Consider the following 17176-nt stretch of genomic DNA (forward strand, 5'->3'; position numbering starts at 1 on the left):
AGTTATTCAGGGGTTATAGAATGTAGGCTTATTAGGATGGAGCGGTGGAAGTAGAGAGATGTGATGGGATTCTATATATATTTTGAGGAAAGAGCAAAAGATATGCTGATGAATTGACTACAGGGTTTACAAGAAAAGTGAGGAGTCAGGAACTTCTCCAATATATTAATAGTTTGGACCATACAACTGGAATGATGAAATTGCCATTGACTGAGATAGGGGAGCATCTGTATGAATGTTTAGAAGGCAATTTCTGTTGCTGTTAGATATCCAAATAAAAATATCAAGTAGATAGACCAATATGTGAACCTAGAAATTAGAAGAAAGGACAGACATGAATTTGGGAGTGAAAGGCGTTGATGGTAGCCATCAGATAAGATGAGATCATTAAAGAACAGTGTGTATATAAAGAGAAGTGATTGAACTGGGATTCAAAACCAGTCTAACTCCAAAATCATGCTCTTTAAATATACTATTTTTAACTGGCCCTTTATATGATTAAATACGATTTTACATGATGAATTCTATTCAGTATGGTGGAGAATCCAGCGTGAACAGTCTCCTGGAATGCCCTGCACATCAAATTTATGACCATTCTTCAAGATTTCAACTACCACAGAAGCTATAAAATCTTCCTAAACACTTTCTCTCTTCATCAGTTTTTGTTTGTTTTGTTTTGTTTTTGTTTTTTTGTTTTTTGCATGTGATACCATATTACTCTATCTCATTTATTGTTTAACTGTTTTGAAAAGACACTGGGTTCTGTACAGAGTCTCAAACACAATGGAAGAGTCATGGGAGATTGAGAGCAGGTTCAGGGTTCTTTCATGCTTTAAACAAATCAACTAAGATGTCATCTGTTCTATATGCTGTTCTACTTCAGATGATCTCAAATGCTGTATAAATATGTACTTCAAAGAATGAATAGTTTTAAGCTGACAGAATTTTTGATATAGTTGTGTTTTTGTCTTTCACCTCCTACTCCACCAAAATCTATCACAAAAGGGACACAATATCTTAGGATGGCAATAAACATGTTTTCAGAATAACTGAGTTTTACATCTTATTTCACAATTGTTTCATGAAAGTGCCATTTCTAAATTCATAGACAGATTAGATACAGTTCAAAAGAGAATTAGTAAGCTTCAATATAACATTGGTACCTAACTACATTGGTACCTCAGATCCCATTTAGGGTTCATCCGTTGTCCTAATAATAGTTTTTTTCCACAAAACTAGTCCAGAATCATATTAATTTTCTGTTATTGATGGTTGTAGTGTGTGTGTGTGTGTTGTGTGTGTGTGTATATATATGTATATATGTGTATATGAGAATGTTTTCATATGTAGGAAATACTAATGTAAATGAGAGTGGTAGTGATGGAGCAGAATTTTGGCAACTTACTCCCAAGTGGCTGAGGGAAAAAGTTAATTATAGAGTCATTGCAACTTTTCTGTAAATTTGAGATTAAAAAATAAAAATATTACTGTAAAATTTAAAAAATATTAATGTAAGATATTTCCATAAAACTTTATTCACAAATATCAGATGTACTGAGTTTCAGAAACTAATAAAACTATTTATATTCATTTTATCAGTAGACATGTTTTGCATTGCAATACAATGCAAAGACAGTTCTTACCTGAGTGACCTCTCTGAAAACCAGAATCTGCAATCAAACAGTGAGATCAAATTAACTAATTGAAAGACTGCATGTAATAATATCTACAATTTTACTTATCTCATACTTTATATGTTAGGACTGTCTGAAAATGAACTCATACTCAATAATGAGAAAAGTATTATGTAAAATAATGGTTGCTAATTGATTGATGTTATTCCTGTATATCCATATTGAATATTCAACATTTGCCACTTGTTCTAAGCTCTTTAAATTCACTGATTTTTCTAGTACATTTAATCTGTTTTTCCATTTAACTACTCCTAAAAATTACATCAAGATTTTGTATTTTATTTTGAGATGCCTTACAGACGATAATCTATTCCAATGGGATATTTGTTCATAACAGTATATAACTTAAAACACAATTTTAATTCCCCTTTACTTAATAATTTATAGTGATGTCTATAAATATTCTAACAATTAAATATCTCTGAAAGACATTTCAAAGCATAGTTTGAAAATAATTTGATACATTGGACTCAGTATGAATTTTTATATAATCTCATATAGTTATAAAATGAATGTTGACTTTAGGGAGAAAAGGAAAACTCATCCTAATGAGTATTTGGGGTTCAGATTTAATACTTTGCTCATGCTTAAAAGTCTATTTACCTTGAGATTCCCGTTTCTACTTAGAAACAATTCAAATTGACTAAAAAATCAACTAAAACTACATCTATTTATTATTGTGTATTTGCTTATGAAAACGATAGGAGTTTCAGCTTTGTAATGGGATGAGAAATAAAGAAGATCGAACGCAGGTTTTTAAATATAGTTGTTTTTTGGTGGTTTTTCTTTTTTTTTCATTTTAGTTTTTAATGGGAGGAAGGGGTACCCATTGCAATCTGAGCCACCATGGCTTAAAGATGATAGGCACTTTATATACATTAATTGATAGCACACATTTGGTTCAGGGGAGACCTGGGAAGTTAGTGCAGAAGTTTCTCCTGCCTATCCTTCTCCCAGCTGAATTGGAGACAAATTAGGAAGAAAAAAACGTTGTCCTCTTTGCAATGGAAAGTAAAATAGAAACAGACACAGTAAATTATAATGAGAGCTAGTTGGATACGAATAGAAAAATTACGAGTATCTCACTCAGTCTTCCCAGTTCGGTAATGTGAATATTTTAACATTTCCCTGTTGCCTATTCTCATTAGAAAAATGCCATTTTACTAAATAAGTGGAGGAAAATATGTTAGTAGAATATTTTAACTTATATATTTAAACAGGCAGGAAGGAAGGGCATGATATGGTAAAAATTAGTGTTTTTAATTGTCTCATTAAATATTTAAGAATACTTTCTAGGGAAGAAATAACACTGCAGTAAAGATAATTTGAATCTACTTTCAAAAAAGCAGATTGATCCAAAACTGTTCCACTTAGTATTTAGAGGACACAATTAGCTGAATATTTTGTTATTAATTTTTTTTTCATCAAACTGTATTTAGATGGGAGTTATATAGGGTTACATTGAATAGGAATACTTTTATTTTAAAAAGTCTATTATTTAACATTGGACTCAGGTAATAGACAACACTTGTCTTTTCCCACCCTATGTAAAACAACTCTACCCATACAAATACGTGCCATCACCTTACCTGCTTTATTTCCCATCATGGCATGTTTCATTACTAAATATGTATTTGTTTATTGCATATTTCTCCACTATAATATAAGCTCCATTAGGACAGCAACTTTGCCTTTCTTGTTCAACTGAGAGCTGAGTTGTGATGAAAGCAGTAGCACATGATGTACAGTCAAGTCAATTACTGTTACCTGAAAGAGAGATCAATAGTTAATGGACTCTATTTAGCAAATAGACTTGATTAACTAGCAACCTATTCAGCAAGCAGGAAAAGAAGGCACTGAACAAATTGTGTAGATAAGGACTCTTAGGCCAAAAGGGACCTCAAAGGATTTTATTGAGTTTCTTTCTAGTTCACAGGTGGTTGGGAAGATGGATTCCATATATGCCTCAAAACTCTCACTTAGGACTCCTGCATAAAAGGAGGGCTCTCTATAAGTTGATCTCCTTCTTTGCTTCTCATCCCTTTTCCCTCAAATTCTGCTTTATTTTGGCTCATTCACTTACTATCTGAAAATTGTAACTTTTGTTTTCATCTTACGGGAATTACAAATGTTATTCCCTTTTCCTGACTGCCTTCCCCTCTGCCCTCTTCCTAGATAGGCATGCCTTTCTTTGTAGAGGAAGTTTTCCTGTTGAACACACCACACACACACACAGACACACACACACACACACACACACACATATTGCAGAAGGTAATATTATTGAAATTACGTATTGGTATTTTATAATTTAGAAATAACAAGGAGTCTTATTCATATATAATGGGCCTAATAATTTTTCCATATATGTAACTTTTCTTATAGATCACTCCTGTGCCTGGTACTCACCCACTTTTAGTTTTTGTGAACCCCAAAAGTGGTGGAAAACAAGGAGAACGGTATGTTTTTAAATTAATTTTACTGTCTATTTCACATATATGTTAAAAAAATAGACAAAACGATGATGTAAAAATGCTTAAAAACAATTATTCCTGTCTGCTAATTTTAATGCAAAATAAATGATGCTAGCATGTAATATGTTTATGTAATCTTGTTTTTAGGATTGAAATTTTAATACAATGGCCTTTTGTAACTATTTTTATTATTATAGCTCAGGTGTTTGAATTATCCCTACCCCACCTATCACCCCTAACAGAGAGTCTGGCTTCATAAATACTGTTGAATGAAAATTGGTTCTCTAAATGGTTACCAAGATGAATCCAGGTAAATCATAACTCAGTACTGAGGAACAGAATTTATACCCAACTCCTAGGCAAAATATCTTATAATGATTTTCTGCATGTGCTTTTTGGAGAACATAATGCCATATTTCCTGGAGAAGTACAAGATATTTAATCTGAATATTAATGAGTTGCATTATCAGGTATTTCAGCATTCTGGTTGATAACATTTTATTTTGTAAAGAATGAATGATTAAATTATATTATTTAATACAAATATGAAAATCACTACATTGAAGAGTAAATCTTATGTCTTACTAAAGATGACATTCATGAACAAAAATGCAGTTATACCTGCCTTAATGCTTTTTAGATACCTCTCCTAATCTCAATCAAAAATAAGCAAGCAGATGAAAGCACTCATAACAAACATGACAATAGTATAACAAATTTCCTTTGTAGTTCACCAAATAACAAAGTTGAAATGTTTCCATGAATAAAGTAATTTTTTCTACCATTTAAATTTCTAGCTTTCTTTCCATGAAATGAAGAATGCTTTTCATTATTGAATCAACAAAACATTGTTGCTTTAAAGAGTGTAAGATTTTTATCCTAGCACTTTGGGAGGCTGAGGTGGGTGGATCATGAGGTCACAAATTTGAGACCAGCCTGGCCAACATAGTGAAACCCCGTCTGTACTAAAAATACAAAAAAATTAGCTGGGCATGGTCATGGGCTCCTGTAATCCCAGCTACCTGGGAGACTGAGGCAAGGAGAATCGCTTGAACCTAGGAGGTTGCAGTGAGCCAAGATCGTGCCACTGCACTCCAGCATGGGTGACAGTGTGAGACTCTGTCTCAAAAATAATAATAATAAAAAAATAAAATAAAATAAAAAGAGTGTAAGATTTTTTCTTTTCATCAATATCTAGTTATATTTTACACCTGTAAACATGATAGAAAATATTTTAAATGAATAATGTTTTAATAATTAAAAATATTCCCAATGCTTTATTAAAGGGAATAGTTTTACTCATAAAATAATAATTAAATAATGATGCTGAAATTACTTTCTTCTTTACTACTTATAGTCTGTTAGCTGTATATATTATTGATTGCTGAACAAAAAAGAAAGCCACAAATAATTAGATGAGACTTAAATCCACATTGGAAATTATAGAAAATTGAAGCCTGAAGAGAAAAAAAAAATATTTTCAAAGGAAAATAATTTTTTCTCAAATTAAGATAATATGAATCATGTAGAATGACCCTTAATTGAATATTTGCCTTCCCTTTCTGCAAGTACATATAAATAATTTTCCCTAAATTAAAAAAAAATACATATACATATATATAGTTACACTAAAATGTTAAGGAAATTAAACTTACTGGAGTCTTCAACTTTGAACTCTTCTCTATACACATCCACTTGGGTTTTGTTCTTTATTCATTGACTGGGACCATGCAAAGTCAAATGTAATGTAAATATGTTTTAAAGGTGATCTGTTTTGAATGCAAAGATAATTTTTCTGCCTGCATTAGAGGCACTTTTCACAAGGTGATTCCATTCAGTGTTTTCTTTTCCAAATTTCTTGGCTTTCTTGACTTTGGTATGTTAGACAAGTTGCAAAAGGTCACAGAATCATAAATCCACATAAAGTTTTCCATATCAGTCAATAAGTCTGAAAATGTTCACATATGTGTTCAGGCAACAACGCTTAGTTGAATCCAAACTCTGCTAGTGACTAGGAATAAGAGGCATAAGGCACAGTCATGCAGAGAGGCAGGGACATAAATAGATCTATTGCAATACTATATATTACAGGTTAAACTAGAAATGTTTAAAATAAAAGTTCTATTGAAGTTCAGAGAAAGAGATAACTATCTCTGAAGACCAAGAAGTCTTTAGAGAAGAAGTAGCTTTTGTATTGTTTCTTATATGATAGATGTTTGCCTGATGAAAGAAGGAGAAAGACAGACTTGTGAAATAGCAGGGTGTCAACCAAGAGGAATTTACCAGGATGATAATGTAAAGAGAAAGAGGGGAAAGATGAGAGATAAAGTGTGGCTGAATTGTAACGATGTCTGAATTTTATATTGTGAACAACTGGACACTGGCATAAACTTTTCATCATGGATAAGGCATGACTGTACTTAGACAATAGTATAGAGGAGGGCTGGATTGCCAAGAATTTTATAAAGCTGGTGAAAGAACTTGAAGACCTTAACTAAGGCAGTGGAATAGAATAGCCAGGTTTGATAGGCATTTTTTAAAGTTTGTTGCCAAGGACAACGTCAGATAGGGTGTTTCCTAGGTTTTCTTTTAGGAAGACATAGAATTGTCCACTAGTAAGTTCAGGTGCCAGGGAAAAGAGGGTATTGAGAACAACTCTAGGTGATATAAGCTGATATTACATACTGAATTTGGAGAATTTTATCAGTAAATATTTTAAGAAAGTGTTTATAAAATATATAATCATATTTTCATATGTGTATAAAACCAATTTAGTAACCTAAATATATCCCTTAACTTAAAAAAAATCTTTTTAATTTCAACTTTTATTTTAGATACAGGAGGTACATGTGCAGGTTTGTTACATGAGTATATTATGTTCAGGTACCAAGCATAGTACCCAACAGGTAGTTTTTTTCATATCTTCCTCCACTCCTTCCTTTCCCACTCTGGTAGTCTCCCATGTCTATTGTTCCCATGTTTATGTCTGTGTGTTCTCAATGTTTAACTCCTGCTTAACATTGCATGCAGTACATGCAGTATTTGGTTTTCTGTTTCTATGTTAATTCACTTAAATCTCCATCCACATTGCTGCAAAGGACATGATTTCATTCTTTTGTAATGGCTGTGTAGTATTCCATGCTCTATATGTATGGCATTTCCTTTATCCAGCCCACCATTGATGGAGACCTAGGTTGATTCCCTGTCTTTGCTCTTGTGAATAGAACGGGAATGAAAATAAAAGTGTATGTATCTTTTTGGTATATGGTGTGTTTTCCTTCGAGTTTACACCCAATAATGAGATTGCTGGGTTGAATGCTGGATCTGTTTGAAGTTTTTAAAAAAATATTCAAACCATTTTCTACAATGGCTGAACTAATTTATATTCACAACAACAGCATAGAGGCATTTCTTTTTCTTTGCAGCCTTGCCAATATCCACTGATTTTTGACTTTTTAATAATAGCCCTTCTGATTGGTGTAAGATGGTATTTTATTGTGGTTTTAATTTGCATTTCTATGATGATTAGTGATGATGAACATGTTTGCATATGTTTGTTTCCTGCTTGTATGTCTTTTAAGAAGTGTCTGTTCATTTATTTTGCCCATTTTTAATGGGGCTATTTGTTGTTGCTTTTTTCTCATTGATTTAAGTTCCTTATAGATTCTGGATATTATACCTTTGTTGGATGAATAGTTTGCAAATATTTTCTCCCATTCTACAGGTTGTCTCTACTCTGTTGATGGTTTATTTTGCTGTGCAGAATTTCTGTAGCTTAATCAATTTCTGTTTTTGTTGCAATTTGAGGACTTAATAAAAATGTGTTGCCAAGGCCAATGTCGAGTGGTATATTTCCTAGGTTTTCTTTTAGAAATGTGGTTTAGGGTCTTACATTTAAATTTTTAATCCATGTTGAGTTAATTTCTGTATGTGGTGAAAAATAAGAGTCCAGTTTCATTTTTCTGCATATGGCTAGCCCACTATTCCAGTAACATGTATTGAATAGGAAGTCCTTTCCCTATTGTTTATATTTGTTGGCCTTGTTGAAGATCAGGTGAAGGTTTGCAGCTATATTTCTGAGTTTTCTATTCTGTCCCATTGGCCTGAGTGTCTGATTTTGTACCAGTACCATGCTGTTTTTGTAATTGTAGCCTTATAGTGTGATCCTTCCATCTTTGTTCTTTTTAGCTTAGGCTTAATTTGGCTATCCAGGCTCTTTTTTTGGTCACACATGAATTTTAGAAGAGTTTTTTTCTAAGTCTTTGAAGAACGACATTGCTAGTTTCCTAGAAACAGTGTTAAATCTGTAAATTGCTTTGGGCAGAGTAGCCATTTTAACGATAGTGATTCTTCCATAAGCATGGAATTTTTTTTCTTTTTTCGTTTGTTTGTGTTATCTCTGATTTCTTTCAGCAGTGCTTTGTAGTTCTCCTTGTAGTGTGCTTTCACCTCCTTGTTTAGTTGTATTCCTAGGTATTTCATTTTGTGTGTGTGTGGCTATTGTAAATGATATTGTATTCTTGACTTGACTCTGCCAGGATGTTATTGAAGTGCTGTTGATTTTTATAAATTTATTTTGTGTCCTGAAACCTTGCTAAAATTCTTCAGTTCTAGCAGCCTTTTGGTGGAATTTTGAGAGTTTTCTGAGTATAGAATCATTATCAGTGAAAAGAGAGAGCTTGACTTATTTTCTTATTTGGATACCTTTTATTTCTTTCTCTTGTCTAATTGCTCTAACTAGAACTTCCAGAACTATGTTGAATAGGAGTAGTGAGAATGGGCATGTTTTGTTCCAGTTCTGAAGGGGACTGCTTCCAGCTTTTGCTCGTTCAATACGATGTTGGCTGTGGGTTTGTCATAGATGGCTTTTACCATTTTGAGGGATGTTCCTTTGATGTCTAGTCTGTTGAGTATTTTATTTTTAATGAAATGATTTTGTATTTTATTAAGTGCTTTTTCTGCATCTGTTGAGATAATTATATGGATTTCCCTTTTAATTCTGTTTATGTGGTGAGTCACATTTATTGATTTGTGTATGTTGAACCAACCTTTTATCCCAGGAATAATGCCTAACTGATTGTGATAAATTAACTTTTTGATGTACTCTTTATCTCTTTACTTTTAGTATTTGTCTAAGCATTCATACCATGTGAGATATGTGCATGCATAGAAACATTTTTATTGCATTTATTTACAAACATTGTTTTCTTTCAGAAAAAAAAATTATTTAATACATGCTGCTAAGACAGTTTAGCAATTTTGTGAGATGACTGGTCAAGATCTTGTTTATATGAAATGATTAGGCCAGATGAGGCTACATTCTTTGCTTACATGTACATATATACAATATACCGTCCCATTTCATATAGACGATAGATAATTTTCAGATCTATTAGAGATCTGTAGAGGACAAAGTATTCACAAGGATTTATTGAGAGAAGATATTTAAGCAATTTTATACTGAAATATTTAAAAAATATGTGTTTATTTGAAATCCAATTAGCTAAATAATGTTCAAAAGAGGGTTAGAGAATATTCTAAATGCATATGCATATTAAGGATGCAAGCAATATTTCTAACTTATGAACTATATTGCCTTAATAGTGACAACTAAACCTTTTAAAAAACCATTAGTTCCTATTGAGCTGTTGGACTTCTGATATTATTGATTCAAAATTTAGTAAATTGATAGAATTTTTTATTAAATTATATAATTAATTGCAACTATATGTATTTATAACACTGAGAGACATTACTTATTTTAAAAGTGTTGAATATTATTGAATTTTTTCCCATATTTTCACTTTTATAGAATTTACAGAAAATTCCAGTATCTACTAAATCCTCGTCAGGTTTACAGTCTTGCTGGAAATGGACCAATGCCAGGGTAAGTCCAAGGATAATATTATTACCATTAACTCAATTAATGTTAATTAATTAAATAAGCTGCCTGACATATCTAGAAATAATGTTATTTGAATACAGCAGCATATTAGTACATAAAAATGAAATATCAACTACATAAGAGAAACCAGTGCAAATACTGTTTTTCCAAATAGTCCATTTCTAGCAGATTTGTCTTCTTTCTAAATATGGTGAAGTAATGCTCTTTATTGTACTAATAATGATAATAGTCACACACACAGAGAGACAAACTAGCTGAATGTTAGTTTGAACACTGCCACACCATGTATTTGAAGAACCACTCTCTTTTTTGTACTTCTTATATATATTTAAAAAAAAGAGAGAGAGAAAGTAAAGAGCTAGTTAGCCCATTTATGCTGAGTGTTCCATTACTGGAGCACTAAGCATGTAGGAGTTATTTATATCCTACAGCTCAAGGTCATCACCGAGATCTGATTTTTAAATTCAAGTTAAATTTTAAAAATTGCAACCTCCAGCATAAATGGGTTAATGAAAAAAAATCTTATGATTTATTACTTACAAAATCTAATCGCTATCACTCTCTTATAACATACTTCATTGTTAACAGGTAAGATCTAGTAAAATAAAATATATTTTTAAACATAAATGTATACTTTTGATGTCACTAGTATGCACCTAAACAAATCATCATTAACTTTGCTTAGTTAAATAATTAATGTCATTTTCTTTCATTGACCTCTTTTCTCTCTATCAACATGAGGGTAAACATTAGACCACATGAAGTGGACAGAAGCTCTATAAGCTTTATGCATGCTTCATATTTTTTTTAAAAAGCCGTTGATTTAAAATAAGTCTTACATCTCATTCTCAGGAACCAGAAACCAAATATTTTAATTGTACTCTTTTAAAAACTCAGAATAAAATTTGTACCATAGTGTCTGATACAAAAAATACATTCATAAAGTATAATTAATTAGCATAGTTTTCAGTATTATATTTGGCTCTTTCTTCTACTGCCTTGCTGCCTGCTGTCTGGGATCAGTTTCCCAATGCTGAGCAGCAGTCTGCAGAACCTCCTTCCTGTAGATGACAGGCTCACCGCAGAAATTCAGTTCAGAACAATGTCTTTGTCAAGCTCCACACTCCAGAATCTAGAGGATCATGATCAGACTGTTGGCTAAGTGAGCTGGCTACATGCAGGAAGTCCCTATATAGATAAAGCCAAGCAAAAGTAAAGTTTTGTAAACTCAGAAGCTCAGTCAGAATGGCTCTTTTTCTTGTCCGTTAATATTCTCTGGAATTCAAAAAAGTAGCTCTTCTGCAGAATTAGGATATTGTGCATTCAAAACTGTTGCCATTCCAAGACCCCTGTAAGTTGAACCAAACTAAGTTAATGCAGGATTTTCCTGTATTTCATAGTTAAACAAGAGGTCAAATGGCTCTGCTAATTACAAGCCTTATAGTTTAACCTCTGTGTGACTTCATTATCTTATCTGTAAAATGAGTATTTGTGCCTGCCTTGTAGGATAGTTGTGAAGTTAAATGGGATAATGCCTATGAAGCAAATAACAATGTGCTTACCGCATAGCATGTCCTCAATGAATGTGGCTTATTATCCATATTATTTGTACAAATATGAATTAATAATTAATAAAAACATGACTATGGTATAGTTCTATGTAAATAAATTGGAATAAATTTGATTTTAGCCCTGTTCTCTCATTTCACATCTTTCCTACTACCCTTTAAATATGTACTACATGTTTCCTTCTACTCTTTCAATTCTAGGCATCCTATTATCTTCTGCTCTATCTTATTTTAAAAATGAAAGTAATATATGTAACTGTAAAAAGCCTACACTACAATAAATATTATTTAGAAAAAAATTTAACGGTCCCACTTCGAGCACTACTACTCCTCGGAAATTAGGAGTGATTGTTTGGTGTATCTTACCAAACAATCTAATACAAACATGTAAATGAGCATATTCCTGTCTATCTATACTATATTTATACACACACACACACACACACACACACACACACACGTTGGAAAGATAGGTAGATAGTTTTTTACATAACAGAATATAGATTTTATATTGGCTTGCAACTTCCTTTCTGTACTCTAAAGCAGGTGATACACATTGTTCCATTTCAGTAGATATTGATCAGTTTCATTTTTCTAACTGCTACATATTCCATAATTATGTGGGCCATCACATTACTGATGAATATTTAGATTGCCTGTGTTTTACAATTATTACCAAATATACTACATCAATATCTATCAACTTATCTGCATATTCTTGAAAGTATGTTCAAATATTTTTATGGAATCAGTGGCTATGGGTAGAATTGCCTGGCTGAAAATATTCAATGTCAAAAGTTTGTTTTAAAAAATGAAGTTAAATATTTGTGTTGAACTTTTAGCTTCATCTTGATCACCATGAGAATGTCCTGTTTGCCTCTGATACTGATGCCCACACTGCATCCTTAGTGTCAGACTCAGACTTCTATTAGAGAGCTAGTCTTCGTTTATCCTAAAGGCAAATGCCACAGGTAGTTGCTCAGAATAGGGACTCTGACCAGGCTATGATGTTATCCTTTCTTTGAACCCAGTGACTGATCTCCTCCCAACCCTGTTTCTAGCTGTATTGCCCCTCATCATGCTAAGAGTGTCCTATTGCAGTGATTCCCTTTTAATGTATGGCTTTAGAAGTTGCTCTGTTTCATAAAGTCTCCCTATTACTCTGATACCCTTGGTGATTTATACATTTTAGTTTTATCACTGTTTCTAGTTTATTAATTTTCCAATGCTAACAATAGATTTTCTGAATGCATACTCTTGTAAGTGTAGTATGCATTTTATCTATCACTTTAAACCTGCAGTTATTCATTCTTCCAAATTCTTTTAAAATTTTTATTTCCTTTTTACCACACCAGATGGATGTATTATTTTGGTATACAACTCTTCTTTTATCCCAACTTTATTTTTTTTCAAAAACTTTGTTTATAAGAGGAAATAACTTTCTTGAACTAAAACTATTCCTAATCTAAACTTTCTGGCAAATACTAAAACTTATTGGGCATTTCATTTTTATCTTTAATTATTTTTAAAACAGAAATGGGTGTGTATTACGTGTTTCCATTCTATCTCTTTATATAAATCATCTCTCTCTGATCCTGACTATTCTGTTTCAAGGTGTCTGAAACAATAGTCTATTTCAAATCATTGTTTCTTTCCTAATGGAACATGTTGTGATATAATTGAATACATTATTTGGAGGTATAGGTTAGCTAGAAGAGATGAAATATAAAATATAAATTACTCTTGGGTTTTACATAGCAATATGTTTTCCTTCACTACATTAAAATAAGTATGTATAGCTCTAGCTGTACACCAACTTCACATGTTAATGTGACTTATGAAAAGTTCATATCAAGTTTTTTGTATACTTGTGACATTACTTTTCCCCTTCTGAGTCTAATCTTCACGAAAATACAGATGGTCTATTCTCACATTATTTCTAAAATTTTAAGTGAGAAATAGGAAGTACTTATTGAATTGAAATAAAATACAAGTTAACTTTAAAATATGTAAATTATTTTTCATATTGATCAGGATAATTAAGAATAATTAATTGTTTGTGAGAAAGCTGCTCTTAGAAATCTTTGCTTTCATCTACCTGAACTAAATACAAAAGACACATATTTTAAAACTATAATGCAACAGTCAACCTACAGATTTACATATTTCAAATATCATGCATATTTCTATAGTGAAACTTTGGAATACATTCTCCTATTAAAATAAATGTATAATTTAGAAAATGCGTAACAGACTCCACAGATTTCATTACCTTCTTAATTTAAAATATCATTTTATATAACCAAATTTCTACCATATTTTATTTAAGTAAAATCTCTCTTGAATCCGAGCTTATGACCTTTTACATATACTTTTTGTTATGAAATTATGACACAGAAATTAAGAGAATCCTCAAAAGGCTAAGGAAATGTTCATCAAAATTTAATTGAGCACTTTTGCAAATTTCAAAAATAAAAATTTTTCTTTACTAATATAAAAGCAAAGCACTCAATTCTCTCCTTCTTATGATTAATCATAAAATAAAATGCAGATGATTCTGCAAGCTCTCCCCCAATTAAATGTGTAAGCATAATTCTGATTCTGCCTTGGTCACTGGAGTGATAGAGTTTGAAAATTGATTCATGCTTCTAAATTAAAGATCTACAGATTAATAAAAGTAACAAAAATATGTTATCACAATTAATAAAGTCACATAATTGTTTGTCTTTCACACAAATTCCCCCCTTGAGTCATAGTAGGTTTTAGTCACTTTTTACATGCATCCACAAATGCACTATGATTTTAAAGATGTTGGAAAGTCTAACTTTTATTATCTATCTCACCAACAAAGTCCAAATAGCAATTAGACTAGAGATCTATGTGTCACTGTTTAAAGACTATTGTCTATCAAAATTGCTGAAACACTCTAAAGAAACAAACACATTCTGAATTGGCCATTTGAAATGCCCGGTTCATATTTGTGTATGTGCTTTAACTTGTGTTTTATTCTGTTCTGGCTGCTATAACAGAATCCCTTAGACTAGCTAATTACAAATAATAAAAATAAATGTATTTCTCACAGTTCTGGAACCTAGGAAGCCCAAGATCAAGGGACCAGGAGATTTGGTGTCTGCTAATGGCTCACTTTTTGTTTCCAAGGTGGTGTCTTCTTGCTGCATCCTCTGGAGGGAATTAATGCTGAGTCCCCAGAAGGCAGAAGGGTAGAAAAACAGCTGGCTAGTTTCCTCAAGCCCCTTTATGAAGGCACTAATCCCATTCATAAGCGCAGAGTCCTCATCACCTAATCACATCCTCAGTACCCCACCTCCTAATACTATTGCATTGGGCACTAAGTTTAAGCATTAATTTTGGAGACATATGAATGTTCAAACCATAGCATTCTGGACTGGATCCCCCAAAATTCATGTTCTTCTTACATACAGATACATTAAATTCATTCCATCCCAATAGCCCCCAAAGTCTTAATTTGTTTTAATACTGACTCAAAAATCTCTAATCCGGAGTCTCATCTAAGTATCTTCTAAATCAGATATGGATGAGACTCAAGATAAGATCCATCCTGAGCTAAATTGCTCTTCTGCTGTACCCCTGTGAAATCAAACCATTTCTGTTGTTTATAAATTACCCTTTATGGACTTTTAGACTTTACAGTCTAAAGTAGTTTGTTATAGCTGCCAGAATGGACTGAGACAGAATTGGTACTAAGGATTGAGGTGCTAGTGTAACAAATTCCTAAAAACGTAGATGGTGCTATAGAATGGGTAGAGGCTACAATATGGAGGAGGAGGAGGAGAAAGAGGAGGAGGGAAAGGAGGAGGAAGAGGAGAGAGAGGAGGAGGAAGAGGAGGTAGAGGAGAAGGAGGAGAGGTTGAGGAGAGAAGAAGAAGAAAGAAGACCATAGAGAGAGCTTCAGTCTTAGAGATTACCTATGTGGTTGTGAACAAAATGTTGCTAGAAATATGGATAAGACAGACCATTGTAATGAGGTTTCATAGGAAAACGAAGAACAAGTTATTTGCAACCGGGGAAAGTCAATCCTTGTTATGAAGTGGCAAAGAACTTAGTCGAATTTTATCCATGTCCTACTGTTTTGTGGGGGGTTGAATTTGAGAGTGATGAAATACCACAGTGTGATACTTGGTAAAAGAAACCTCTAAGCAAAGTATTGAGGGTGTGGCATGGCTTCCCTTGACTGCTTATAGTAAGATGTGAGAAGAGAGAAATGAATTAATGACAGAATTTGTCATCAAAAGGGAAACAAAAATTAAGGATTTGACAAATTCTCAGGCTGACCAGTTTGTAAAGAAAGAGAAAGCATGTTCACAACAAAACACCAAGGGTGTCACCAGTGAAAGTTGGATGAGTAGATTAGTATGTCTAGAAGGAATCCAGAATGCTATTCATCAAGACAATGGAAGAGTGGCCCTGAAAATGTATCAGAGATCTTCAAGGCTGCCACTCCCATCACAGGCCCATAGTGTCAGGATCTTGAGGAGGGAAAGGCTTCAAAGGAGGGATTCAGAACACCTATGGGATCTCAGGGCTCACTCCCAGAGCTGCCTCAAGTTTCTGCTCAATGCATTCTGGTCCAGCACTCCTGGGCCACTCCATCTGTGCCTAAAGTGAGCCTCAGTGCAACCAGGGCCACCCTTCAGGAGACAGAGGTGGTAAAAGTTGGCAGCATCTGGCTGGTGCTAACTCTGCAGGCACAGAGTGCAAAAGCTGAGAAGGCATGCCTACGTCTGCCTAGATTTCAAAGGATGGAGAGGTCCTGGAGATCCCCAAGCCCCAGACAGAGAAGTGCTACATGGTTCAGGCCCCTCCAGAGAGCCTCCACTAGAGCAATGCCTGGTGGAGCTATGGGGGCTGGGCCACCTCTGAGACTCCAGGCTAGTAAAGCCAGCCTGGGAGAGCTGTCAGCATTTAACTCTAACATGTGAGAAACGCAGTGTGGGCTTCACACAGCAAAGCAACGGAAGGAATGGGGTTTTCTGGAGCCTTAGGGGCTTAAACTCTGCACAGTGTGTCCAGAAGGCAGGACACATAGTCAAAGCAGGTTATTTGGTTTTTGTTTTTCCCAGTTTTAAGAGTTAATGTTGTTTGCTTTGTCGGGCATTGGACTTACTTGGGACCTGTTAATCCTTTCTTCCTTCCTATTTATCCCTTTTCAATGGTATTGTCCATTCTATCATCCACCATTGTATTTTGGAAGGACCTAACTTGCTTGATTTCACAGGTCCACAGCTGGTGAGGAATTTTCCTCAAAATAAATTGTACCTTGAGTGGTAACTCTATGTGATTTAGATGATGGTGAGAGGAGACTCTGGACTCTAGACTTTTTAGTTGATGCTGGAAATTCTTAAAACTTTTAGGACTCCTGGGATAGAACGGATGTATTTTACATATCAGAAGAACGTAAATTTTGGGAGAGCAGAGGCAGAATGCTATGGTTTGAATACTTGTGTCTCTCCAAAATTTATGTTGAATCTTAATCACGAACGCAATCATATTAAG

The 17176-nt window shown here is 33.5% G+C and overlaps 1 protein-coding gene across 10 annotated transcripts in view; it reads left to right on the forward strand.

Annotated features, from left to right (window-relative positions):
- The window catches only part of DGKB (diacylglycerol kinase beta), an 833256-nt gene that overhangs the window by 365898 nt on the left and 450182 nt on the right, over positions 1 to 17176 (forward strand). For all 10 annotated transcript variants that reach the window (XM_073009083.1, XM_073009084.1, XM_007981994.3 and 7 more), the window contains 2 exons: positions 4080 to 4153; positions 9981 to 10055. In XM_073009083.1, coding sequence (XP_072865184.1) covers positions 4080 to 4153; positions 9981 to 10055 — 149 coding nt within the window. The remainder of the gene's footprint in view (positions 1 to 4079; positions 4154 to 9980; positions 10056 to 17176) is intronic.

This window comes from Chlorocebus sabaeus, chromosome 21, assembly GCF_047675955.1.
Source record: "Chlorocebus sabaeus isolate Y175 chromosome 21, mChlSab1.0.hap1, whole genome shotgun sequence".
Classification (NCBI taxonomy): Eukaryota; Metazoa; Chordata; class Mammalia; order Primates; family Cercopithecidae; genus Chlorocebus; species Chlorocebus sabaeus.